The sequence below is a fragment of the Ammospiza nelsoni genome, chromosome 21 (assembly GCF_027579445.1).
Source record: "Ammospiza nelsoni isolate bAmmNel1 chromosome 21, bAmmNel1.pri, whole genome shotgun sequence".
Taxonomy (NCBI): Eukaryota; Metazoa; Chordata; class Aves; order Passeriformes; family Passerellidae; genus Ammospiza; species Ammospiza nelsoni.
In genome coordinates this window covers 4,260,310-4,287,711 of record NC_080653.1, presented here as the reverse complement: position 1 = coordinate 4,287,711, position 27,402 = coordinate 4,260,310, and the positions used below count along the sequence as shown (strand labels likewise).

At 44.0% G+C, this 27,402-nt stretch overlaps 1 protein-coding gene across 2 annotated transcripts in view; it reads left to right on the top strand.

The window, feature by feature from the left end:
* Positions 1-27,402, top strand: part of LOC132082520 (sphingosine-1-phosphate transporter SPNS2-like) — a 135,533-nt gene that overhangs the window by 82,734 nt on the left and 25,397 nt on the right. For both annotated transcript variants that reach the window (XR_009419816.1, XM_059486824.1), the window contains exons 4-10: positions 306-457; positions 2,290-2,356; positions 4,961-5,103; positions 6,241-6,393; positions 8,139-8,328; positions 14,331-14,396; positions 22,340-22,438. Coding sequence is in view for 1 of the 2 variants with exons in the window: in XM_059486824.1 (XP_059342807.1) it covers positions 306-457; positions 2,290-2,356; positions 4,961-5,103; positions 6,241-6,393; positions 8,139-8,328; positions 14,331-14,396; positions 22,340-22,438 (870 nt within the window). In the remaining variant the exon portion in view is untranslated. The remainder of the gene's footprint in view (positions 1-305; positions 458-2,289; positions 2,357-4,960; positions 5,104-6,240; positions 6,394-8,138; positions 8,329-14,330; positions 14,397-22,339; positions 22,439-27,402) is intronic.

The following is a 27,402-nucleotide window of genomic DNA, read 5'->3' as shown; positions in this document are numbered from 1 at the left end:
CAGCAAGAGTGAGCTGGGATCTGGCAACAAACTGGGGGTCTTCTGCCTCCTTTAGGAAATGTTCTTGAATGTCACTGAGTAAATGTTTTATTATTACTTTTCTTTCATGCCTATAAATCTTCACAAAAACTATGGTCCCTTTCTTCTGGGCAAAAGACAAATGAAACAGCTCTGAAGTTCCAAAAATAAATGCATACAGGAGCATCATTTTCCAGTCACATGAATTTGTATTTCCCTGACTGCTGTCCATCCTGAATTTAAAAAGCCAAGGGGGGACCTGTTAATGTTTCAATTTCTTTTCTCAGTATTTCTGGCTCTTTGTGCTGTCCCGGGGTTTGGTTGGCATTGGTGAAGCGAGTTACTCTACTATTGCACCAACCATCATTGGAGACCTGTTCACCAAAAACACAAGGACCCTGATGCTCTCTGTTTTTTACTTTGCAATTCCTCTGGGCAGGTAAGTGACACAAAGATCCTTCAATCTCCTTGTGGCTTTTCTCTGAAATAAACTCACATAGATCTGAAATTGCTAATGATGATAGTTCTTGACCTTGACTGGAATGTAGACAGGAAAATATTGTGAGCAGTGACTAATTAGTTGCAGGAATTAGATTCTTTTTTGGCCCTGTTACTGGTTCATGTGTGACTTTTGGGAACTAATGGGAAGTTTGTTGTTGGTTTATTTAGGTTTTTTCCTCCATTTTTACAGCAATGGGGTGGAAATGGAATAAAAATACTTTAGCTGACTTTTTCTCTCAGTGGAATTTCTTTATCAGCCCAACACAGTATCTGATTGTTGGGACAGGAGGGAATCTGTCATTATTTTTATTTTTTAAAAAAATGGCTGACCCTCTATTGTGGTATTGTCAGCAAGGTGGCTTTGCATAGTTTGCATACCATTTCCCAGAGCTGGACAACATCCTGGGAAAAAGGGCAGTATGGGTTCATTTCCAGCAGGGAATCCATGGGCAACAGGTTCCAAACTCAGAGAAAAACTTCTGGTGGTGCATTTTACAAGCTGGAGCACTTACCTGTGAGATAAAACTCACAAACATCCTTTTGCTCTTGAGGAAATAGAGGGAAACAGATCCTTAACTGGTGAAAAGAGTATTTTGCCAAGAGGATAATGAATTCCAAGTATTCACATAGAAAATTCAGTGAACAAAAAAGAAATTACAAATATTAATCCTGTTGAGCCTGATTCTAGAACTTCATTGTCTCAATATCCAGCAGCAGTGTGGATTACAAAGCCATGGAGGACAGGACAAGGGCTGTAAACTGAAAGAGGTTTTGATTGGATATTGGGAAGAAATCCTTCCCTGTGAAGGTGGTGAAGCCCTGGCACAGATTCCCAGAGCAGCTGTGGCTGCCCCTGGATCCCTGGAAGTGCCCAAGGCTGGCAGGGCTCGGAGCAGCCTGGGACAGTGGGAGGTGTCCCTGCCCATGGGAGGGGTGGCACTGGATGGATTTTAAGTTCCTTCCCAACCCAAACCAGTCTGTGATGATTCATGGCTTGATTTGGGGGGGCCTGAATGGGTAAAATGTCCAGTTATAGGGAGGTTACAGCTGACAACCTCCAAAGCTTAGCAGATTCTTCAGTAAAGGAAGGGGGGTCTGGGGAGGGGCTCACAGTTGCCCCACTGCAATCCTGGCAACTTTTAGCCAAGGCAATCTCAGCAACAAATGCAGCAGTTTTGAAAAAGAGTATTTACCTTCAGTTCATGTTGAGAGAAATGTGGCTATGTTCACCTTTTGATGCACCTTTTGTCTTACATGTGGCTGAAGGTCTCCCATCAAACTTGCATGTTCTTCTTGAGTTCTCTTCCAAGCTAACAGAAAATAGACTCTTCCTGCTCAATTAGAGCCAAGTACTATTTAGTGACAAGAAGAGAAAAATCTAATGATGGAGTATGGCCTATCCTTGAAGGGCACTTTTTAACTGAATGCTTGAACATAAAATTGTTCAATATTCATATTAGTACAGAGAAAGGCCTGATGTAGAAGTAAAATTGGGAAATAAATTCTTTTAAAGTCTTTCTTTCCATCCAATGTAGATTGAAAGGTCAGCTATAAACTTCCAAATTTCCATCAGATGTGGACATTTTTAGATCAGCACTGCTGGGTAGAGTCACATACCATCCACCATCTGCTTCAATCCCCATATTTCTTCCTGTAGGACAAGAGAGCTGAGGACACACAGCTGGTTGTGCCTCTCTGCCTTTGTCTAAGAACAGCTGTGAGTGTGCACACTGCAAGCTCTGACCAACTCTCTCTTGGCCTTTCTTGCAGTGGCTTGGGGTACATCACTGGCTCCAGTGTGAAGCAGGTTGCTGGAGACTGGCACTGGGCACTGCGGGTAAGTTCCTCTTAATGGCACATCTTAATGAGAGTTAATTGGTTGATTAGTGTTAGCAAGAGTTCCATCACACAATGGCTCAACCTGTTATTGTATCTGAAAGGTGAAGGATTGGAGATTACATCTGTGGATGTTGAGTGTATGGCAGATGCACTTTCTAAGCAAAGATTTGTGGGCTTGTGGGACTTGGAGTTTTCCCTGCTTGGGAGCAAGAATTTTCCAATCACTTTGTTATCAATCAATCAATCAATCAATCATGACTTTTTGATGGGGGCAGGAAGATGAGGCATTGGCCTTAAATCAACTCCACAGTCTTTCAGTCTCCTGCTGTCAAGAAACTCTGAGAATGGCTTCCGGCTTTGAGGAAAAAACACTTTGTTCCAGTTTCCGCTTGTTTTTCTGCCCTGAGACACTCCATTTCCTTCTATTTTAGCCTCTTGGGACCCTGATAAATGGGCTGAAAAGATAATCCACTCCAGTCACATGCTCACAAACAGCTTCTGCACACAAAGATGTCTTGAAAGAGCTGGGAGGAAGTGGCCCAGCAGCGCTGGTTTCTGACCTTTGGTGCTGAGGGTGGCACGTGAGGTGCATTCTCTGGCTCTGGCACTTCATGGAGACCATAAAGCTCATGAAGCTCAGGCCAGCACTGTTTATAACACTTGGTGATGAAATGCAAGGGTTCCCATCTGAAGCAAATACGTCCTCTGTGACACAGGCCATGCCCAGGGTAAACAAAGGCAGGAGCATCACCGTGAATGTTCATCTGGGAGAGTGGAGGGCAATTTCCAGCTGTGCACCAGAGTGGAAAGTGGAGTAGCCTAAAGCTTCCCACCAGGAGGATGCTGCCTCATTAGCAGAAATAATTAAGAGTAACATGAACTTTGGAGCAGAGGTGAACACAAGAAGTAAAAACCCCAAAGCCTGTCCTCTGGTCAGCAGGGCTTTAACTGGAGCACTCTTGGAAAATCAAATCTGTCTGTTAAACCCAAATGGTTAATCTGTGAAAAGAGATCATTACTAGAACTTTTCAGGTGGTTTCTTCATAGTTATCCCGAGAAATCCAGGCTGTCTGCAAGACTGTACCCCTTACAGCTCATGATTTCCTCTATAAATGACACATTGGTGCAGGATTCCCTGGCTGTACAAAATCTGGGGAATCTGATGAGCTGCACACATCTGTGGGGTTGCTTTAGACACCATTGCTCAGACTTTGTAGCATCCAGACATCAGTGTAAAGCAGCTTCCATCCCTATGGCAATTATGTGCTCTTACAAGATGGGAATGACTCCCCAAGATGATGCTTCCCTCTGTGATCTCCTGTGGGCTCCAAATACAGAAGAGGTCAGGAATAATCCACACTTCAATGGGCTGAAAAACACAGCAGGGCACATGGACAAGTGGCAGCTTTGTCTCTGGATCTTACAATAAAGCAAGCGTTTCATTGCAGCATTACTGAGTGCCCATGGATATTGTCCTGATGGGTACTTAAGCTTTTAGATAAAAATCAAAGACACTTGCAGTCATCTGGCTGTAGATAAAACAGCATTTCCAGTACTTTTTACCAGTTCTGTGTCTTCTGTTCACCTGTCATAAGGATACTGTGTCAGGCTTCAGTATATTCCTGGATGAGTGGTTTTCCTGACTTTTAAATTCTGAAATACTTTTGTCTTTCCTTCCCTAGAAGGATTGTGAGTTTGTCATCTTTGGACATGAAACACTGCTCCATGTGTAAAGGCCATTCTTAAGTTAATAATGCAAGGGTTTTTGGGTTTCTTGTTTCTTTGTCTTTTTTTGTTTTATTTTGTTTTGGTTTGCTTTTTGGGTTTTTTTTTTTCTTGGACAGGAATTATTTTTAAATAGCATGTCTCGATGAGATGATACGTCAATGAAATCCATGTTCCTATTTTCCTGATGGAGCTATTTTCCATTCTGACAATGATGGAATTTCGAAACAATTCTTGTCAAAACAAGAATTGTTCTTATAGCTTGCAAAATGCTGTGTGATCTTTGTATTTTTGCCTAATGCTTGGGAGAAAGGGTTGGATATTGGGAAACCAAGCCCTTGAATGTGTTGTTTCCCTATCTTCCAGCCTGAATTTTCAGTGTTTCTTGGTCTTTTGTGCTGAGGAAGATGCCTGAAAACAGGAAGCCATTGTGGGTTAGCTGGAAGAGGGATGTGTATCAAGCAGGGGTGTTCAAAGCATGTTTACTACACCCAAAAATCTTTCAGCTGGTCTAATTGCCATTAAATGGCCTCTGCACTCACCCAGAAGCCAGCTGGTCTCTCAGCCCACCTGGGAGCAGGCTTCCCAAGAGTTTAACATCACTCAAGAATCATGTTTAGATGAATCTTGGTACTTATTAACACAATGGACTGCCTTACTCAGGGTATTTTCAAAGCTGCATGTGTCCAGAGTGAGATAAGAGAGTCCAGGGAACGACATGGAAGAAGGACGGAGCAGATGCCTCAATTCTTGCAGGTTCTGACTGGCTGTGAGGAGCAGCCACTGAAACCAAAAGGATGAATTCTGCTTCTTCCTGACCAGTCAAAGCAAACCCTCCTGGCTCCTAATTCCCTAATTCTCTGCTCCTTTCTTGCAGGTATCTCCACTCCTGGGAATGATAACAGGGACACTCATCTTGATATTTGTGCCTGCTGCTAAAAGAGGAAATGCTGAACAGCTTGGGGGGCAGCTGAAGGCTCGGACTTCATGGCTGAGAGACATGAAAGCCTTGATTAGAAAGTAAGAGCATGAGTAAAAACCATGGTTTGCTTCTAATGCTTAATTGGAACATTCAATGGTCTGGATTTAGCACAGTGAGACTGGAAAGTGATGACATGCAGGGAGATGCAGGAAGTTTAGTCTGTGGATTTAAGGAAGAAAATCACAGTTACATGAGGTATTGACTGCTGTGACAATGATGAATTCCAAGTTTTGCTCTAACCTTTCCAAGATTGGCATCTAAGAAAAAGCTTGCTTTGCTTGGCTCATACTTCACACAAATCAGGGCTTTTGAAGTGTAGAAATTGCTGTGTTCCTGTATTAATTGTTGTGCCACTGCTGCTCAGACACTTAGATCCATTTTCTTCTTTAAAAGAGCTATTCTGCTGAGGGGAAAAGAGAGTTTTAGCAATTTAAGATAAAAAAAACCACACAGAAGCTTGCACTATGGCAAGTTTAAATATATGTGAACAACCACATGTGGCTGAATCCATGAGAACTGAATGTGCTTGGGCACTCTATGTGTGCATAAAGGTTCACATGCTCACAAGTGCTTCAGCAGCTGCACTTCCTTCCAGAAATCTGGCCTGTGAATGTGCAAATACTTTCACTTTGAATTCAGGGTTATCTTGTAATTCTGATGGGAAACTTGTGATGGAACTACTGGCTAGAATACCTGCCTGGTTTTGTCATCCAGTGCCAAAGGACTGTGAAAAGCGATGTGAGAAAATTTATCATTATTTCTATGTACTGCTTTTGGTAGTTTATGTAAGTAGTAACCATATGGTGGTATGGATAGGGAGGGAGAAGTGAAACTGCTCCTTCAAGTAAACAGGTGACATTAGGGTGAAAGCCCTGGAAGTCACATATCCTGTCTTAGTGACCAAGTACTGATTGTCTTCTCAAGCAGACCCTTGACACAGAGCTGTGTAGCATCTCTGATGGGTTCAGTTTATTATTATCAGTGGAGCATCACATGTGAACCTTCCATGCTTCTTATTCTCCATTCCTTTGTACCTTGTGTTACCTCTTCCCCTTGGCAAAGGGAGGTGGCAAGTGTGGGAGACACAGGGCTTTGTCACTGAAGCTCTGGCTCCTGCATGGGGGTTCTGCTTTTCCATTTTTGTCACCAAACCTTCTCTTGGTTCTGTCTCCCAGCCGCAGCTATGTGTTCTCATCCCTGGCCACCTCAGCTGTCTCCTTTGCCACGGGGGCACTTGGAATGTGGATCCCTCTGTACCTTCACAGAGCACAGGTGGTGCAGAAGACAGCAGAGACCTGCAGCTCCCAGCCCTGTGGCACCAAAGATAGGTGAGAGCCAGGGTCAGCTGCTTTACACAGGGGGAGAGGGGGTGGGGGTTATTTACCAGAGGAAACAGGCAAGTCCCACAGAGACAGAGTACTAGAATGTCTGTAATTTCCTCCAGGTCCTTGTAACAATGATAGGAAATGCTGGGATTGTAAACTAGGCTTTATTTCTCTTCTTCATTGCATGAAGTCAAACCAAGGGAGAAGCAGTGACCTCAGCTCTGTCTTAGTTCCCAGGCTGTGGTGTAGAGCAGAAAAGAGAAATCCTCTAAGGAGGATGTTTGGAGAGCTGAGAATTTGGTTCCTTAAGACCCATCTGTGATAGCAGCAGAATAAGCTGGCAGGTGAGGAGGCCCCAGTGGTGCCTGTAATTCAGAGGTTGGAATGGTTTCCCTAAAGCTGCAGGGACTAATCCTGAAGGCTTTTGTTTCTGTGTGAGGCAGGACTTCTCTGTTTTATTGCTCTGTAAACTGCTGTGTGTGCTGAGTTTTGCTGAAGAATGTCCCAGAGATCTGGGACACTTTGGGCTGGAGTTTTTGATGCTTTACAGTGGTTTTGTTTTCAGTCCTGGTTATGGAACATCACTTGCAACACATAAGCTGTGAAAAGTAATTCTTCATTTTGTGATTTACAATGGGAGTACAAACCAGGAAATGCTATAAAAGCATTCCTTCAGGTAAATAAAGGATACTAAAAGAGCCTTTTGTCAGATCTTTTGCTTTTTAGCTCATGAGAGAAAATAATGTTAGGGAAACCTTCTTGCCATAACATAATCCCATCTCAATTAAAGCAGTTAGTGGTGTGGAGTCCATCAACCAGAGTGTCCAGCAGGCAAGCTCAGGCTATTCCACAAAAATGCAGTGAGCAAAGCACACAGCTCCAGCCTGACTCCCTGTCTGCTGTTTACAAAGAGAATTTCCCCCTCCTTGATGACACCTCAGTTTTGAACTGTCCTCAAGTTACTCTGATGTGGTTGCCCACGACCCTGTAATCCAAGTCCTGCACATATCATATGGAGAATCCTCATGGCTCTTTCAATTGAAATTAACTCATTTCAAATGTGTTACCTAACAGCAAAAAGCTGCTTTGAAGTGGCCTGAAAGGAGTTATAAAGTCAAAATATATTGGAAATCACTGGTGTTTAAGAGTCTTGTTAGGTTTCCTTGCCCTGAAGCTTCCTGGTGCCTGTCCATGATTTCCCCTCACAGGATCAATGAAAGGTTATTAATTAGTTTATGTATACATAATTAGCTGTTCAGGGCTCTTCCTAGGAACCCCAGTTCCACCCAAGGAAGTAGTGGGAGCCCTTTGCACTCCTTTGCCCATAGATCAAAACCTTTGTACAATAATAAATTTCACATGCTGTGTTTTTCTTAATTGCAGGGGGAAAGGGCTAAAACCATGAGCATTTGTATTATTTAAAATTTGCAAAGCCATTATGCAAATTGTGCAAATTAGTCAATTTACCCTAATAATTATATTATTATTAATAAAAAAGGAATACATAATAAAATAATAATACCTAATATCTAATAAAATAATAATACCTAATAAAATAATAATCTCTAATAAAATAACACATAATATAATAATAATACATAATACCTAATAAAATACTATTACCTAATAAAATAATAATACACAAAGACTATGCCCATTTTGGGGAAAAACTAAAAAAAAAAATCCTCCTACCTTTCTCTTATTTTCTTTTTCTCCTTCCTTTTTTTTTATTTTTTATTTCTGGACAGTTTGATCTTTGGAGCAATCACATGCTTCACTGGCTTCCTGGGTGTAATCACAGGGGCAGGAGCCACCAAATGGTGCAGGTCCAAGACCCAGCGTGCTGATCCTCTTGTCTGTGCTGTTGGAATGCTGGGATCAGCCATCTTCATCTGTCTGATCTTCGTGGCAGCCAAGAGCAGCATCGTGGGAGCCTACGTGAGTCAAATCCTTTCCATATGCCAGCCCCTACTGTAAGAGCCTTGGGTAGCACGGTGGGGACGGACAGAGAGCAGAGATCTCTGCAGCCAGGTCAGGAACTTGGGGTTCATTGCAAAGGGCCTGGGGGCAGGGCCCTGCTGGGAGCTGCCAAACACAGCTCAGAGCAGGACTGAGAGAAGAGAGGGGAGAGAGGATGAGAGGGTGAGAGAGCAAAAGGGGTAAGAGAGTAAAAGGGTAAGAGAGCGAGGTTCCCGTCACAATACCATAAATCATCTTCTGTGTTGAATATTCCCATTCTCACTAATCAATCTAGTACAAGATACAAATCCTACAGCGCTTACATACAGCCTATAAGAATCATTCCATCACCATACTGTGCTACATTTTAAACCCTAAAAACTCCTCTTTGGGCCCCTTCTGCCAAGCTGTAGGGTCTGCTCTGACCCTTGGGCCTGTCTGCAAGCAGAGGGTGTTGTTCCATCAAAAGGGGATCACCTTCAGCTGGCCACACCATTGTTTTCCAGTTATATCTCAAAGCTTGCTTTCATTTCAATCTCACTTATAGTTTCCATATTCTCAAAATCTTTTGCCAGACAATCATATTTATAAGGCTTTCCTGTTTCATCTTCCCCAACACCCTACCAAACTCCTTGAGGGCTGTGTGCATTGTCCCCTGCAGAAAGCCTGGGATGTTCTCTTTGCCCTTCTGAATGTCCTTCTTTTTGCCTCTTGGCATTCTGGCAGTGTCTAAGTGTGCCTGAAATCTCAGCTGCTTATCCCTGCTGCCATCAGAATTCAGAGCTCCATGGAAACCCACAGCCTTTGGGCTCTTCTATCTGCACCTCAATCCACACCTTTATTGCTCTTGCCTCATGTTTTGGTACAGGAAAATTGAGCACTTCCCTTGCAGTGAGGGTAATGTAGCTGCAGTGGTACCAGATGACAATTACAGTGTGATTTGTCTGTGGGCAAGCTTCTGGCTCCCTTTCAGTGCCATTCATTTCCATAACCAGGTGGATTGCACCAGGCCAGTATTAATAAGCCAGTAATTTCAATTTGTTATCTGTATTACATTGCCCAGGAACCTACAGTGCTTGATGCTGCACAAAAGCAGATTAAAATGTGGCTCCTCCCTGAGTGCTTATAATTGAATTATATTAAAAGATATCAAATAGATCCAGATAAATAGAATGGTTTGGATTGGAAGGGACTTTTGAAGGTCATCCAACCCCCACTTGCACTAGACTTTGCTGCTAAGAGCCCCCTCCAATCCAGCCCTGAATATTTCCAGGAATGAGGCATCCCCCACCTCCTGGCCACCCTGTGCCAATGCTTTACCACCTTCTAAAAAACTCCTTCCTCACATCTCATCTAAACCAACCCTCTTTTAGTTAGACTAAGGGGAAAAAGAAAAGCTCCACTGAAATAATCCAGCCTCGGGCTAGAATCTTGCTTTCAGCAGGGAGTAAAAATCCAGGCACTGAACAAGTCTCTGCTTCCCTTTTAACGTCAGAATGAGAGAAGCCTGGGACCTGGGAGAAGTTTATGAAGGGAAAGTATGAGATGTTTGGAGTAGTGGGATCCCTTCTGAAAATCCTTTCATTCCACACTGCAGCACCTGCTCATCCAGCAAGGAGAGTGCTGTACAAGTGACCAGCCAAGTGCTGTTCCTCATTTCTCTGTGTCTCCACACTGGCCTGGCCATGGTTATTTGCTGAGTCTTTCAGCAGCTGCCACAGTTATGGGCAAGCACAACCAGAAAGAGTGGGAGTTCAAAATCATTAAGGCACAGCCAGGAATACCTCCTCTGGCTATTTAAGATTCAGGTCTCTGGTTTGTGACCGTGAACGAACATTTGAACTGGGTGAGAAAATGCTCACCTCAGACAACCTGGGAGAGGGTGTTACTGGTTACCCTCCTTTCATTGATCTATCACACCCCTCACCTGCTCCCTCCACCTCTTTGTGCAGACAGAGCTGTGATTTTCTCCTTTCCCAGACCTAGTGACAGACATGTTCATTTGTGGTGTTCAGTCTCTTTATACAGAAACTTCTCCCTTTCTAGGCTGGAAATACTGTTTTCAGAAATTGTGCAGCAGGAGGTGGCTATTAATCTCATTTTTATCTTTTTTTTTCTATTTTTTTAATAGCCATGTGACTATTCTGCATTGTTTAAGTATATAAATATAGATTGTATAATTTAAACAATCCTTGAAGCAATTTATTTTATTATGGATGAGCAGTAAATCTAATAAGGAGTCAATGATTTGCAAAGGAAGTTAGAGCTGCATATGGAGGGGGTGTAGGGAATATGAGCCTGTTTGTGATCTGTTAGGCTGAAGCAAGAAGCTCTGCCTCTCCATAGCCCCAAATTCTCTGCTGCTGGAATCCTGATGCCCAGAAAGAGGGGACAGGTCTGGGTTGGAGCTACCAGTGTCTCATTATTGTAGCAGAGCCACACTGAATTGACTTTCCAAGGCAAGTTTCTAACACAAACTCATATTTTCCCATGCCATTCAAAGGGCTGTTGCAATCTTGCAGACTTCCAGAGAGTTTAATTCCTTGTATTTCAAGGAGAATGGGAGTAGGGGACCTGCACTGCCAGGTTGCATGGTGTAGCAGTTTCTCATTGCTCTTTGTTTTAAGTCTCATTGGTCCATAATGAAGAGAAGAGTATTCTGTGGCTGGTGGACAGAATGATGGGCTAGGTTACCTTCCTTATCTCAAAGTCCATGATGAAATCTCCTCCTGGAAACAATACAGTAAAATTTATGGGTTGATTTTCCTGTCTCTGATATCTTCCTTGACAGCTTGTGCTGCCTCACATCCTTGAGTTCTGTGTTTGTGGAAGGCAAGGCAGTGTCTGTCCCCCAGCATGGTGGTATTTGCCAACCTTCTGTACTGTGACTGTCCTTAGGCTTCTGCCATGGATCACACCGTGCAAAAATTGACAGTGAATGTTTTTGCAACCCTCCTTGGCTCAGAGCCTTAAAAATCTCACTTCCAAGCAATTAGGTGGGCTCCCATGAGATGATGTTCTGTCTCACTGGGAGAGAGAGCTGCAGTGGCCACCAGATCACCATCTCCTCCCTGCTTTAGTCAACAGCTGAGAGCTTCACTGCTGACTGATACAGGCATCAGCTTCAATGAAGTGTTCAGCACTCCAGCAAGAGCCTGCAGAGCCCTTGCTTTTTCATTTCTTGGTTTTATGGGTTTTATCTTCCACCCTGCTCCTTACAAGCTGTGTACTGTCTGCCCTCTCCCTGCCCTGAGCACATGTATTATTTCTCTCCTGCTCAGTCCTTTCTTGCAATTGATTTTGGTCCCTGGGGGCAGTTGCTGTTCCCATTCTGCAGCAGCCACTCCCACCTGAGGCAGGTAGGCAGGTGACTTTTTCCAGCCAATCTTTTCATACTGATGCAGTAAATTATTGGCAGTGGTAAAGTGGCTGGCAAGGTGGACTAAAACAACAATTCTGTATAATTTAGCTGCCCAGACACCTGTATTTCTCTTTTATTATCTTGCTTGGCTGTATAGTCCAATCACTTACTCACTTTGCCTTGCAGTGTGTGGATTTGTGTGTTGTAATCCAGCTCCTTAAAGCACCAATTTGCATATCTGTAAGTCCCACTTTTCCTGAAATACAAACTCTTTGAAACTTGGTTTTCAAACCTGTCCCTGGAAACCCATTGTGTGTGTGGCATCATCATCTCACACTGCTGAGACATTTCAGCTGCAGATTTTACACTTGTTTAAATCTCCAAGTGACTGGAGAGAGATGCTCTGCTTTGCCTTCCTTTGACACTGTTCCAAATTCCTCAATTTCAACATCTATTTCAATTCCTCAAAGACATTTTATGATCTTGCAGAAACAGCAAATCCCAAGGTAAAACCTTGCCAGAGAGCTTTGACAGCATCTTAGTCTCAACCCCAGGGACTTTCTGTTGTCATGTTGTTGGTGACCTGCCTGCTTCTGAGGCATCAATATTGCCCAGAACTGAGCTGGAGGCAGAATTGCTCCGAATTCAGGAGGGTGTGTTATCCACCATTTCAGAGAGAAATACAAATAATGAAGATATTGACAGATACACCCTTTGCAAGCAGTCATGGAAGCCATTTGTCACCTGCTTAGAACTTGCTATGAGAGCTGCTGGTGTGTCCACTCTGAAACCTGCTTTATTTATCATTTTTGGGAGTCAGGATTGGCTAACTGATCACTTAAACAGAAAAGCACAGATGAGCAATCAGACACCAAATGGACGTGGTGAGATGTTACACAGCCCAGCTGGAGCCAGAAACAGATGTATATGTAGAGGTGAAGTCTCAGTGTAAAATGGGGCTTCAAAAAGTGTGTGAGGAGTCCAAACTGAGCATTTCAAGAGCTATAATCTGCTCTGGGGCTGCCCTATTTGCTGGAAGCTTCCCTAGAGCCTCCCTTCTGCAGAAATGCCACATATCCTCACATGCCCTTTGCAGTGGGTGAACTCATTTTTACAAGCCCCCATCAGCAGCTGAAGGGCAGACATTTTTTAATGTACCTTCTATCCTACTTTTTGATCTTCCTCTTGTTCCTCTTTTCCTTTTACCAGTACCCACCCATTAATCACATGTTTCATGGATTGTTGAAACACCCATTCATCAGCTCAGAACTGGTGTGCTCTGAAGTTTGCAGCATTTCAGTGATTTATTTAAAGGACTTGTGCTAAATTCCTGCACAAGGGACACGTTCTTGCTGCCTGTAGCAATTCAAATGTGTGCAGTTCACACCAGCTGAAGGCAGCATTTGCCTGTTTGCAGCACTGGGAGCAGGCAGGACAGGTTGATGCTGCATTGAGAAGTGTGATTCCATGTTTCCAAGCTCAGTTTGGTCTCTCCAGCCACAGAACCCAGCAAGAGCAGCTGCAAAGCTGTAGCAGGACAGATTTCAGAGCAGGTCTGAGTATGAATCTGGTACCCATGGGACACATGGCTTCAACTCCTGAGAGCACCTTGGTTTATTGGATGTGTTCTCACCTTGGCAGTTGTCATTTCTAGGGAAAGCCCATCCCATGGGCAGTGGGAAAATGGAAATAGAGATTTCCTAACTGCAGCTGGGCTGTAATGACTGGCTTGGACACCATCACAGAGGAAGCAGATCCAGTCACAGAAAAAGGGGATAGGGAGGGAAAGTATTTGGGAAACAAAGACAATTTTAGAAACAAGTAGAGGAAGCTTCTGTAGGTCAGTGCAAAAGACTTGCTAAATAAAGCACATTATTCCTGGCAGGGATGGGGTGGTCTGAGGGGTTTGGGCAACCTCAGGGTGTGTGGGAAGGACAGTGGCAGTGGTCACATCATGGCACAGCTGCCACTCCTACAGTTCTGTGGCTTTTAATGTCTCTTACTGACCATCTCCACAGAGCCAAGGATTGCATCTCACCACAAGACACAGATGTAGCAAAGCCCAGAGTCAATTCTAGTCTCCACTGGGCAGATATTACCTGTGTGAGGCTGCCAGGGAGGGAAGGGATCCTCCTCAGCTGCTTTGCTGCAGAGCTGAACACAAAACTCTGTTCCCAGGAATGGAAATAGCTGTGCTTTGGGGAGCTGTGGCTTTCTTGCCTTTTCTAACTGGCTTTTTGGAAAAGAATGGTGCAAGTTGGACTTGATGATCCTTAAAGGGCTTTTCCAACCTCAACAATTCCATGATTCTAAGTATGCAAGCCTGGGGCTTTCTCTTCATGCTGGTTTTTCATGTTCTTCTAAAATCAAATGTGTCAGCCTTTAATTTAGCTGCTCTGTAGATCATAAACTTAGTTTACAATAACAACATTTCAGCCCTCTAGAGCTCTGATACAAGTCTATGGTTTCTTGATAGTCAGGATAAACCACAACAGTAACAAGGAGTGTGCTGTGTAGGTATGAGAAAAATAAGCAACAAAAGAAAGTTTGTGGCAGGTTATTTTTCCTCTGAATGTCAAGTGAATAAATCTTCTCCTTTTTGTGTGTTTTATTACAACAGATTTGCATTTTTATCGGAGAAACTCTTCTGTTCTCAAACTGGGCTATCACAGCAGACATACTAATGGTGAGTGCACTTTGGAACAGCAACTTTCTGTGCTCAGAGCAGTTTGGCAACTTGCAAGAGCAACCTGAAGTTCACAATTTCTTCTAGATCCTCATCCCTACTTTAGCCTTTTCTGGTTTTCATTATTATTTTTGCTTACTGAAAAGTGACATAGGGAGAAAGAAAGAAAAAAGATGTTTTTTGTCCTTTGTTCTGAGCACCAGGGAGAGATGTTCAGAAAGGACAACATTTCTGAATTCAAATAATTTCCCAAAATTTTAAGTTTGTGCAAACCCCACATGCAGAGAATTCAGGCAGCATTTCCTAACAGTCAGCATGGTTGTGGGCTTTGTTAGCAATAACTCAGCTTTGTTCTGCAATAGGAAATCCTTCCCTCCCTCCTGTGACCACAAAGGCAGCCCATCTACCTACCATTCAACACATACACAATAGAAGCCCACCTCTGGGAGAGCAGAGAGGAAAAGAAAGTATAGAGAATTTTTGGACCATGTTCACCTTGTCCGAGAGGAAACTGTCAGGGAACTTTTCAACTCATGTCCTTCATTTTCTATTCTTTCTCCACCACAGAGCTTTTTAAGTCTTTCAAATCCGCAAGCTGACCTCAGCAGCCCCATTTTCACATGAAATAGTCTGGACATTTGTTCAAGAGCTCTGCATGTTTTGCAGAGGTTTCCATCAGAGCCCATCAAACATAACTTTGTTGAAGCCCTGTTGTGAAGGAGGTGTTGCTGATTGTATGAAAAGAAAGGCACTGAGGCACAGGACCATTACAGGACTTTCCTGAGGTCTTTTGTCAGCTTGTTGACAGAACTAAAAATATAATCAGTCTGGCATCAATAGAAAACTCCCTTGACTTGTATTTGCTGGTTATGCAAACACCAGCAAGGAAACAATCAGGTTCAGTATTCTGAGATGCAAAGATAATGGTGTTGATGTATTGATTCAGCAAAGAACTCCAAGCCTCTGTGCTTAAGCTGTGTTTGTGTTGAAGTTCAAGGCTGTGTTTATATTTTGAAGTAGCTCTGCAGTTGCCCTCACTGCATTGCCTGATGAACTTTCCATCTTTCACTCCTTTGTGCAGGGAACGCTTCGAGAGGTGGGGTGGGTGGTTCAACCCACTCCTCTCAGTGTGAGAGTGGCTCAGAGAAACAAAGGTTGTCAGTGTACTCTGGGTGTACTTTTAATGCCCAAAGCTCCTCCTGCCAGGTCAGCAGTGGTGGGACAGAGCTCTGTGGGGATTTTGCAGCTTGTGCTGAGTTCAAGGCTGTTGTGGCCATTCATAATTGGGATCTCAGCACTTGCCCAGATGTGCAGCCTGGAGACAGCTGTGCTGAGGAAGAAGTGACAGTACAATGTGTGTAGCTGCTCATTCCTGCCTCCTGCCAGAGCTTCCTGCTGCATCCTGCCGCTGGCTGTGGTGTTCCCAGGAGCAATCCCAGCTCTCTCCACTCAGAATTAGGGGAGAGGTTTAAATTGCAAATGGTTTATGCCCTTCTTAGCACTGGCTGGCACAGGTGAGGGCTCTGCTGAGGTGGTCCCAGCCAGGAGGGAGGATCCTGTCAGGCATGTTCAAGGTCTTCCAGAAAATCTGGGCCAGAGACAGACCTGAAATTTGACCTGTGTTGTCTCAAGGTAACCCCAAAAGATATTTTCAACCAACTGCTCTGTTATATCAAGGGTATTAGGGCTGCCATCATTGTCCCATTTAATTACAGAGGTTTTTGTGTTGATTTCAATGTGACTTCAATGTCCTGTAGCTTTTTAACAGCTTTTATAGGATTTGCCATCTGTCTTGCCAGCATCCTATAGTCACTTCCATTTTGTAGGGATGCATTTGCAGTTATTTATGTTGCTTTAGTGCAAAAGAGTTCCATAAGAAATGATTGGAAATAATAGCTCAATTTTCCAAAATACAGCAAAGAAACTAAAGCCATGTTGAAAAAATGGATTTTGGTAATTGCTGCCAGCTTTTCAGCTCACTGTTCCCTGGTCTGTTTTGGAAAATGGACTAAGTGTTGTATATAATGCCCAGCTTGATGCATTAACAGCATGAGTGGATTTGTGAAAGTTTTAGAGAAATAAATGTAAACATCACTTAGATGAGGCCAGAGCTGGAAGCAGAGAGGCTGCAGAGCAGACAGAGCACACAGGGGATGAGAGGGGGCTCAGAATGACAACAGGTGAGAGCCAAGGCTGCAGCCACGTTTGACAGACAGCTTGGTGGGAAGTCCTTGCCAGACAAAAATGTGGAAATGCTTTAGCAGATGCACTTTATATGTTTGGCAAATTAATTTTCCTGATTACTATTTATTTGGTGTAATCAGAAGCGTGTCTGTTCTTGCCTGAGGCTGGGAAGGAGTTTAAAAGCATTATTAGCGTAAGCTTAACAACACTTTCATCCTATACATAAATATTACCCTGTTTTCATGCATAAAAGCTCTCAATACTGCCTGAACACTGATTTCATTATGTCAGGAGTGAGGCTTTTTGGAAACTGCCTCCCAGATGATCTCTCACAGCTTTCCCAAGTTTTACAGATCCCATGACTGCTTAAGAATCCTATTGGGCAAGTTGTTAAGGACCTCCAGAGGTTTTGCAAGTTTAATTTCCATGGCAAAACAAGGATGTTTGCTTATTATCTTCCAATTTAATTGTTGGCTCTTCCTAGCTCTGTGCTTGCATTGCCTCCCCTGCTCCTGTATTTTCTGCAGCCCAAGGTGCCAAGTGCTGGCTCTGATAAGCTGTCGGTGCTGCAGAGCTCTGCCCTGCCTGAGATCCTGAAAGGCTGATTTTGTTCTGAATGCAAATCTGTACAAAACAGCCCTGATTCTCCTGAGCACAACTCTCCATATCTCCTCCCAGGCACATGCTCAGATGGTGCTTGGGGAAAGGGGGGATGTTTTGTGTGGAGCTTGCTAATTATGAAACAGATTTCATCAGCCATCTTTGCAAATTGGCCTTAAAATTACCAGAACCCCGAAGCAGCATTAAAACTGCCTCATAACAGCAACAATGAATGAGCTTCAGTGCAGCAGGCAAGTGTGGAACACTCTGGGACATGTGCAGTGTGTGGGGCTTTGTGGGAATCTGGAGCTAATAGTGGGGGTTTCATCCATACCACATCTCAAAAGCAGAGATGATGGACAGGGGCTTGGAATTTTTGTGTAAGAGCCACGAAGCAATTTAAAGTGCCTCTATTTCAAACACAGTCTCTTTAGGACTTTGCTGAGAAAAGTCATCCTCCAGTTTATTCATAGTCCTGACATTCATGCAAAAAAAATTGCTCTGCATATTTCTGTTTTCTTTTAAAACACCAGTTCTTTCTAAATGGTCATGACCTGCCATGGAGAAGCTGCTTTGATGCTTTGTTGTGCAGTCAGAGTCTTCCTTTAGGCTTGAAACAGGCACAGAGTGGTGCTCAGCTGTGCCATAGGCATGTAGGAATGTTGCTTTTATTCTGATTACCTTCCCTAAAAATAAAACCCAGTTATTTATTTAGTACAAAATGCTGCCCTATTTTTATAGCCAAAGATAAATTGCATTTCCAGAGGTTCTTGTTGTTTTTCTGTGTGTCTCCACACAATACTCCAAGTGCTGCAGGTTAGATTTGAAGGCAGGGGAGGAATGCCTGGGAATGGGGGAACACAGCCAGCCCAAACCATCCAAGGGCTGCAGGTGGAGGTGTTCTGCCCCATGGTGCTGGGAGCTGGAAACCACAGCAGCCTCATTTCTCTTCATTTAGGAGTAGTTTTTTTAGACATTTTTTTAGTGTCTAAAAAATTTTAGTAATTTTTTTAGTGTCTGCCTGGCTTTTGTGGAGGGTCTCTCTGGATCCCGGCCTTCCCTTTTCTGAGCAGCAGGGACAACTGGGCTATTTCCAGGTTCTGTCAGTGCCTGAACAGTGTTAGTGCATGTTTTCTTTGTCTTTGGTGCTGAAAGAGGCCAGTTTGAATTTTCCTGACCCAGAAAAGGCAGCAGAGTGCTAGAGAGAGTAGAGTTTCTATTCAAACTTACACATAAACATCAGTGTTACAGACATCTTTTATGGAAAATCCTTTCTTTAGGATTTTTCCTCCTGAGAAGCTGAGAGGCATCAGGAACAAAATGTAAACAATGATTATCTGCTGCTGTGGAATGCAACAGGTGCATCTGGGATTGGCCCATGTTGGATGTTTCTAATTAATGGCCAATCACAGTGAGCAGACTGAGACAGAGAGCCCAAGCCACAAACCTTTGTTATTGCTCTTTGCTATTCTATTCTTAGCTAGCCTGCTGAGGAAATCCTTTCTTCTATTCTTTTAGTATAGTTTTAATGTAATATATATCATAAAATAATAACTCAAGCCTTCTGAAACATGGAGTCAGATCCTCATCTCTTCCCTCATCCTCAGACCCCTGTGAACACTGTCACACATCAGAACTTCCCTCTTTGTCTCGTGGCCTTTTCCTGGGAGAAGGGTGATCTCTCCTTGGCTTTCCCCTTTTTTCAGACCATCTCCTGCTGGTTTCATCACAGGAAGATGTCAGCAGCCATCCCTGGCCTTTCTGAACCTCTATTTAAAGAGCAGAGCTGCTTGCTCAGCCACCCTGCCCATCCCCTGTGCTGAACCTGGAATCAGGGATGAGCCAGGGCAATCCCACAGATTTCCTCCTTGGCTGCTGTGGCTCTCCCACCTCCAGTTTCTGTGGGATGTCCAAACCAGGCTGTGCATGGTTTGAATTTAGGTCTATTTTAGTATTGAAATGCCCATTTAGAGTTATAATTTACTTCTGTCTTCCAAGAACAGAAGAGGTTTGCTACCAACTGCTTCCTGTCCATCAGAACAAAATGGTTTTTTAAGTAGGGATAGGGTGGAGTATTTTTCTTTTTTTTTTTGGTGGTGCTGGTTTAAGCTTTCATTTTCTTTCTTTCCAATATGTTTTTCTAAGGAGATCATGTTCTTTGCTTGCTACATGTTGGGTTTTTGCTTTGAGGGGAGTGTTTGTCTCTTGAATTCCACACCAAATATACCAAGTTTTAGCATTTTGTGGTGTTTCAACCATCAATAACTTCTTCAGTTAAGCTGGAAACTGTACTCCTAATTTGCAAAACTGTGTTTGCATAAAATAGCTACACATGCAAAATTATGTCTAATATATTCATATTAGAATATATTAGAGTATATTCATATATACACATATATAAATGTGTATTCATGTGCATAAATATTTATATATATGCAAGCACACATATGATACAGGTATCATTAAGATTTCTTCCTCTAATTAGCATCAATTCACTGCCACTCCCTGAAAGCAGTAAATGTTTAATAAATGTGCCATTTATTTTCTCCTTTTGCTACAAAAAATGGTAGGATACAGAACCAGGCAGATTATTTTCTCCAGATTAACATAAACTGTACAGAAAGATCTTTTTTAGATTTTAAATTTTGTGTTTCACATCTTGAATTGGGTAGAATTTCACTTCATCTATTCAGTTGCCCTATCCCAAAGAGCTCTTGCAGAATGTTTCTCCACTGCCCCTGTGTGAACTGGGCCAGGTGCAAAGAACAAAAATAACTCAGTCTTAATTTTAATTCTTTCTTCTGTCTGGTCTATCCAGGTTGCATCCATTATCTGTCTCTTGGGGGAGTGGGAATGAGTTGTGGGGTCTCCTACTGTTCACATCCTGACCTGCAGCACATTTCTGTGTCTCTAATGTGGTTTAGAGCTAATTTTGCTCTTGGGATTTCTCCCTTCAAGTCGTGTTCTGAGTTCCTGGATGCAAAAGGAGGGCAGGGCCTGACATCCACAGCTGGGTGGGTGCTCTGGATCTGAACTTATCCTGCTCTTCTGTTGCACAAAAGAAGTTGAACAGGGTGCCTGCTTAATTCATGGCATGAAAGTGCATTAGCAGTGTGCATTGGCAGGTCATCTGATCACACATGGTAAACCCTAAGGAAAAGCATTTAATCTAATTTTTGCCATAATTCAGAGTTGTCTGTGCTTGGAATGAGATGATAATTTTAAACAGGCATCAGTTCTCTTTTAGTGTGGATTTTCTCAGTGATTTTTATTTTGTTTCTGGTTTTCTGGTGATTCCTTCCACTGCAGACAGGGCAGCTCCCCTGCCCTGTGGAGTAGCTCAGGCACTGCAATGTGCTTTAGTCCTGTGCCCTGAGGGAATGCTCACTGCCACTCAGTGCAGGTAAAGGATCTCTGTGTATCTCTGCCCACTCCTGAAATGTCACATTTCATTTATAAATTACTTTGGGAAAGGATTCCAGGAGTTCTAAAGAAAGATGGAGGCAGCCCATGAGAGAGAAAATGAATAAATAAAAGGGATCATGGTCTCCAAAGGGCTGAACAAGAGTTATTCCTGTCAGAGGCACAGCAAAAGGCACAGTGAGATCAGTGCTTACAGGCAGAAACAATGCTCACTTGGATTCAGAGACCTATTGAATTCTTCATTACTTCCAGCCCTTAAATCAAGACAGGATCAATTCATAAACTGGGATATGTGGACTTGATGCAGATGTCCTTAGCCAGTGTCTTTAACAATTTATGCCAGAGACAATTACTTTCTTCTGCCTCTAAAAAGTGAATTATAAAATTAAGGTCATTCCACAGGACAGGGAGTTGCTGGGTTTTTTTATTTTTTAATTTTTCATTCCCTTCTGTGGTTAAGGCTTTGTTATCTGTGAGCTCTAGTCCCTTCATGGGGAAGTAATTTGTGTTTTCCACTGCTCCTGTGTAATCTGACTGATTCTGCATGACCTGGCTAAGGGTGTCATGTCCTATCAGAGGAGTGCAGACCAAAATACATGATCTTGGCTGTGGAAAATTTTCCTAAGGTGACTTTGTCACTTGTCACAAATGGAATTACAATTTTTTGAGAAAAATGTGAAGTGGCTAGAGATGGGAGTGGGAAGGGAGGATGTGTGACCATGACCTTTCATACTGATGTGGATTGCTGGTAGTTTAAGAAACTTTTGTTATGGAATAAACCAAATTTCCCAGGTTACAGCAGAGTCCTTGATTGCAAGGCTGATGGTTGAGTGTAGGAGCATCGAGGGTGGGATGGGGGTGGGGATGGACAGAGAGCAGAGATCTCTGCAGCCAGGTCAGGAACTTGGGGTTTATTGCAAAGGGCCTGGGGGCAGGGCCCTGCTGGGAGCTGCCAAACACAGCTCAGAGCAGGCTGAGAGAAGTAAAGACAGAGAAGGCAAGAGTGTGGTAAAGAGAGGATGAGAGAGTGAGGTTCCCATTACAATACCATAAATCATCTTCTGTGCTGAATATTCTCATTCTCACTAACCAATCCAGTACAATATACAAATCTTATAGCATTTACATCCAGCCAATAAGAATCACTACATTACCATACTGTGTTACATTTTAAACCCTAAAAACTCCTCTTTGGGCCCCTTCTGCCAAGCTGTAAGGTCTGCCCTGACCCTTGGACCTGTCTGCAAGCAGAGGGTGTTGTTCCATCAAAAGGGGATCACCTTCAGCTGGCCACACCATTGTTTTCCAGTTGTTCAGTAACTGAGGTATCTCAAAGCTTGCTTTCATTTCAATCTCGCTTATAATTTCCATATTCTCAAAATCTTTTGCCAGACAATCATATTTATAAGGCTTTCCTGCTTCATCTTCCCCAACAGTTGAGCAACTTTAAATATTATTCTTCCCACCAGCAAAGCAAAATGCAGTCTGAGGAGCAACAGCAAAGTGTCTTGTGGGCAAAGCTGCTAATGCAAGCTGAGAGAGGAGCAGAGAGGGCAGAGCTTCCTTCCCTCAGCCCTCTGAGGGGTATCTGGGGCTCCCAGCTGCCTGAGCCAGCCATGGACTGGCCAGTGCTCTGGCTGGGTTTGTTTTGTGCTGCCCTGAGCAGTACAAGGCAGATGGGCAGGTTCATATTTCAGCTTCTTTACCTGTTTTTGTTTCTTTCCCCTTCTCTGCAGTACGTGGTCATTCCAACTCGCCGAGCAACCGCAGTGGCCTTGCAGAGTTTCACTTCACACCTCCTGGGAGATGCTGGCAGTCCTTATCTCATTGGATTTGTAAGTGCTCACAGCAGGCTCTGGCAGGGTTTGCTCTGGTTTCCAAACTGCTCCTCTGAAATGCCAGGTTAGGTCCTGCTGGGAAGGAAGGCCTGTGTTTGTCAGCAGAATGGGAAGTGCTGCAGAGCAGTGCCACTTCCTTTACCTGGTTGGGTTGTTGTGAGCTGCAGTTCAAGCCAGGGGGGACTACTTGGGTGTGGGAAATAAGCTACCACATCTTTGTAGCCTGAGGTGTTTCCAGCTCTGGAAAGAGAGAATGTTCTTGCTGTGGTGTGGACATGGGGCTCATAGAAATTAGGCTGGAAGAATCATGTGTGTGTTTAGCTGTTAACTGACCTCAGAAACCAAATATCTGTTTATGGGCAGCAGCACACAGCTGTACCTGCTTTGTGTGACAGTAAATCACAGAACCACAGAATATTCTGGGCTGGAAGGGGCTGACAAGGATCATGCAGTCCAGCTCCTGGCCCTGCACAGACACCCAACAATCCCACCCTGGGCATCCCTGAGGGCATTGTCCAAACTCTCCTGAGCTCTGGCAGCCCTGGGGCCATGGCCATGCCCTGGGGAGCCTGGGCAGTGCCCAAACAGGGGTTTTGTTGTGTTCCTTCCTGGGGTGTTCACTTTGGGTTCCTTTCTGTGACTGCTGCAGTGGCTGCCCTTGGTCTGACTGAGGATCTCCCTTCCTATGCCACCCTTGCCCTGCTGCAGAACAGAACAAGAGACCCAGCTCCAAAATCTGGCACTCAGAGAACGTTCACAGTTGGAAATAAAAGGCCTGGGAAATGTAATGAGGAAAAGAAATCTGCATATACTGGGGAAATGTCTCTTTCCTTCAGTGGAGTTTGATGCATGGAGTTGCAGAGATCACAGATCGTCATTTATAAAATACAGTAGCTCCCACAGAAATCCACGTGTGACCTTGCTCCTGGTGTGTTGAAAGTGCTGCTTCCAGGGATGTAACTGGGATCTCCACTGGTCCCATCCCCTGAGAGACAGGACTTTGATGTGTTCCTCCAGCTCACACACAGCTGCTGGGTGCTGTGGGGCTTTTTTATTTTTTACAACCATCATTGCTCAATCATTCATCCTGCAGACACCAGTGTGTCCAGCTACACATATTTATTTATATATACTTAATTTTTTTAGTATATCTGTTTAAATATACATCAATGTTTACTTTTGAGTGGCAGTGCTGTGGCTGCTCTGTAGCTCTCTGAAGCACACAGGAAAAGGCAGATAGAGATAAGAGTGAGAAGACCAAAGAAATGAGAAATCTCTCAAGAGAATAAAAATGCTCGATTTAGCTTAACTCTTTATTTACTTCAATGTTCTGGGCACCTGGGGAGAAACAATCTTATTTTAGAAGTTATTTGAAGGTGGCAGAAGAAGAAAGGAATTGCAGGAGAGGCTGCTTCATGCAGGGCATGATGTGGGGAGTGTGGGAGAGGAGAAGGATTCAGGCAGGGCTGGGGCAGCCAGGCTGCCTCAGGTGACTGCTGCATGTTCAGCCTTTCCCTTACAGAAGAGGGATGTCCAAGAGGAATTCCCAGGGCCCTGAATGATTGCAATTATTCTTGAAAGTTGCCTGGGGCTCTTTGATGTCATAGATTAAAAATAAAAGGTCTTTGCTTGTAGAATAATGTGCCTTGCCCTCCTGGTATTCAGAGATCAAGCAAGTTGTGAGTTAAGTATTTCTGGCTGAAATATGTATAGCCCCAATTTAATAGCTGCAAATTAGGCTTTCTTTAGATTGGGAAAATATTTGTTGCTATTTTAAATTATTTCTGAATTATTGGTTATTATTTTTGAATTATTTTCCTTTTCTAATGCTGTAATTGTTGGGCAGTTGTGATTTGGGAGGAGGTGAGGCAGGTCCAAGGCTCTGTGCAGAGGAGAAGGAGTGAAGCCCTCATGCCATGAAGGGAGCCAGCATCCCTTTGTGCAGCTCTTTTCTGGCTGGGCTGATTCATCCTCCCTCTGCTACCAGGGCTGAAAGGTCAGCTCCAGCTCCACATAACACAGAAAGCAAACACTATTTAAAGTGAAAGGACAGCCAGCTTCTGCACCAGAGCTAAGGCAGGCACTGCCCCTGGGTGTTACAAACCACAGGAACTGTCCAGCTGCAGTGCAGGATGGAGAAACCCCCTGCAGCATTGAGCCCCAGCTGGGCAGGCTGCAGAAGGGGCTCAGATTCTGACCAGGATTTTCAGGGCAGTCTGTGAGGGCTGAGGAACCTGCTCCTGCTGGATTTACGGGAAATTTGGGATCCTAATTCCCACAGTTCTTCATGGAATCCCCACCCTGAGGGCATCAGCTCCCACTGCTGTAGCCCCAGACCCTTCACAAGGCAGACCAAGAGCAGGGATGGGTTTTGAAGGAGAGCAGCAGAAGGCCCTGGAGGTGTCCAAGGAAGGATTGGATGTGGCACTCAGTGCTCTGCTCTGGTTTACAAGGTGATATTCAATCACAGGTTGGACTTCATCATCTCAGGGATCTTTTCCAACCTTAGTAATCCTGTGATTCTGTGAGCTGCAGTAACAGGCAGGCTCAGGATGGGTGAAACTCAACCTCCTGATCCCCTGGGTTCACCTGGGATCTGCTGTGTCTTCCAACTGCTTACAGAATTCCCTGGAGTTCCCTCACTAAATGATCAGTGCTTTGACCAAACATGGCTGGAATCCTACATGCTTTTGGTGAGTTTATAGTGAGATTCCCTCCAGCAATGCTCTTAATAAAGAACTGGGGACCTTTGTCCTTGTAGGACCGAGCTGTGGCAAGCAGTTATCTCTGCTGGATACCAATAAATGTGGTATTGATCTTAAAATCCCTGTATACAACACAGAAGGTGCTGATCAGCCTCAGGTGTGCAGTTCCTGCTGTGCTCTGTGGTGTGTCCTGGAGCTCAGGGTCACACTCAGACTTTCTGTCACTTCACCCATTCCAAATCTTGCACTGGCAGCTCCTTAAGCCACCCAAAGCAGCAAATACACATTAGTGCTTAAAAGCTAAGTGGCAGGGAGCACATATGTGTGGCTATTTTTCATGTCTCTTTAAATATTGATAACTTTTATTGTGATAAAAAGGCTTCAGATTGACTTACAAAGGAGTTATGCAAATACAGCTTTAGGGTGGCAGCTGCAATTTGCATAAAGCTTCACTACATGGCAAGCTCTGAGATAATTTATTGTAAATCAGCACTGCCTGCTCATTTCCAAACAGGAATAGACATTGCTGCAGAAGTTCAGTAGATCAGACAGCTTTTATTCCTAGAAAGCTGTAACTTTTTTCAGGATCTTTGTGATAACCAACCTGTAGTTTAAATAACTCCTTTTTAACACCTCCAGAGTCACCCCACACTTTATTCTTGAGGCAGCAGGTGAGAAATCTCACCTGCTCAGTGCATTGCATCCAAATATGTGTAGTACTTTTCTGTCTCTGACCACTGCCACGATTGCTGGAGCACAGAAGTGTTAAGAGAAATGCCCCAAATCCCACCATTAATGTTGAATATCCTATAAAGGTCTTCAACTGCTGCCCAGACAGCATTTCAGACTCAGAAGAGCAAGTGGAGGGAGGTGGCAGCAGCATGTGAAATAGTTAACTCTTGTCAGGCTGCATCACAACTCAGCTCTTTGTATCACTAATTCTGGTTTGATCTTGGTTGCCCTTTAAAATAAAACAACAGTAAGTCCATGCTCCTGTGTCCATCTGTGCACAGGCATGAACCTGTTTCACTGCTCAGGGTTTACATCATCCTTCTTCTTGTGTCCCCCTCCACTCCCTGACTGCTCTTCTGCTTCTGGAAATCTGAATGCAGGCAGAAGGAGGCTTTTATTTCTAGGCTGTGGCTTGGGACTTTTTCTTTCCTTCCTCCACGTTTGTGATTTGCTGAGCTCTTTGCTCTTCCACCCTTGCCTGTGATGCCAACAGGACCTGCTGCAGGCAGTGCTGTCCCTGTGTGCCAGGCAGGTGGGCACACACTGCCCTCACTGCCCTGCTGCTGGTTGCTTCAACTCCTTCTCATCCCCTCTGTGCAGCTGTTCAGAGGGTCTGAGGATGAAAACCAGTCAGTATCTCCTTGTCACCCGGCCACATCAGCCTGTGAGAGGATGTTCTGAAGTGCCAGAGGTGGCTCTCCTCCAGGAGCACCTCTGGATGGACCAGCACTGCTCCCTGGACTCCTCTGATGGTGGCTCCATCTCTCCTGTCCTCTTGGGCTGTTCCAGCTTTACTGGAGGGACACCACCTCCAGCCTTGGCACCTTCACTTTTCTCCTTCCCCAGCTTTCCTCTGAGCAGGTTGATAAACCTAATGAGCTATTTAAGCAGCAAGAATACTAATGACCTTCCTTTAGCAAGTAGTTAGCAGAGCAGTGTTAATTATCCCTGGTGCAGAGTATCAGGGCAAGCAGATCAGAATTTCATTAGGGGCAAGGCAAGGAAAACTGTGGTAAATGCAGCAATTAGGATACTTTTTAATGAAAGTTATACCTGGAGGTGCAGATTTCACAGGGTCTTGGCCCAGTTTGAAACAGCCTTTTTGTTGATTTGGTTTGAAGGTGTTTACCTCACCAAGTATATCTGTATGGAAAGTAGCTCTATGTGTAAACACTTGCCTGCCTGAGAGAGTAGAATTCATGTATTATGGTTTAAAATTCATATTTTATGGCTTAAAAGGCTATGGCTGCTTCAGAGTAGGACATGCTTACTCTGGAAGGACATTTTTCCCAGCTTAGTTTGCTAGACTAAAACAGACCTCAGCCCACTGGGAGTCAAATCCACTTCTGTCTGACTTAAAAACAGGGTATAGCAATGAGGTGTGTGGTTGGGATGTGAGCTGCAGTCTGGGTGTTCTGTCCCTGGCTGACCCATGCAGCCATTCCTCACACATGGCCCATTAGGTGCCTGCTGGGGGTTACACAGCTCAAGGTCAAGAAGGCAGTAGTGTCCTGAAACAAAAAT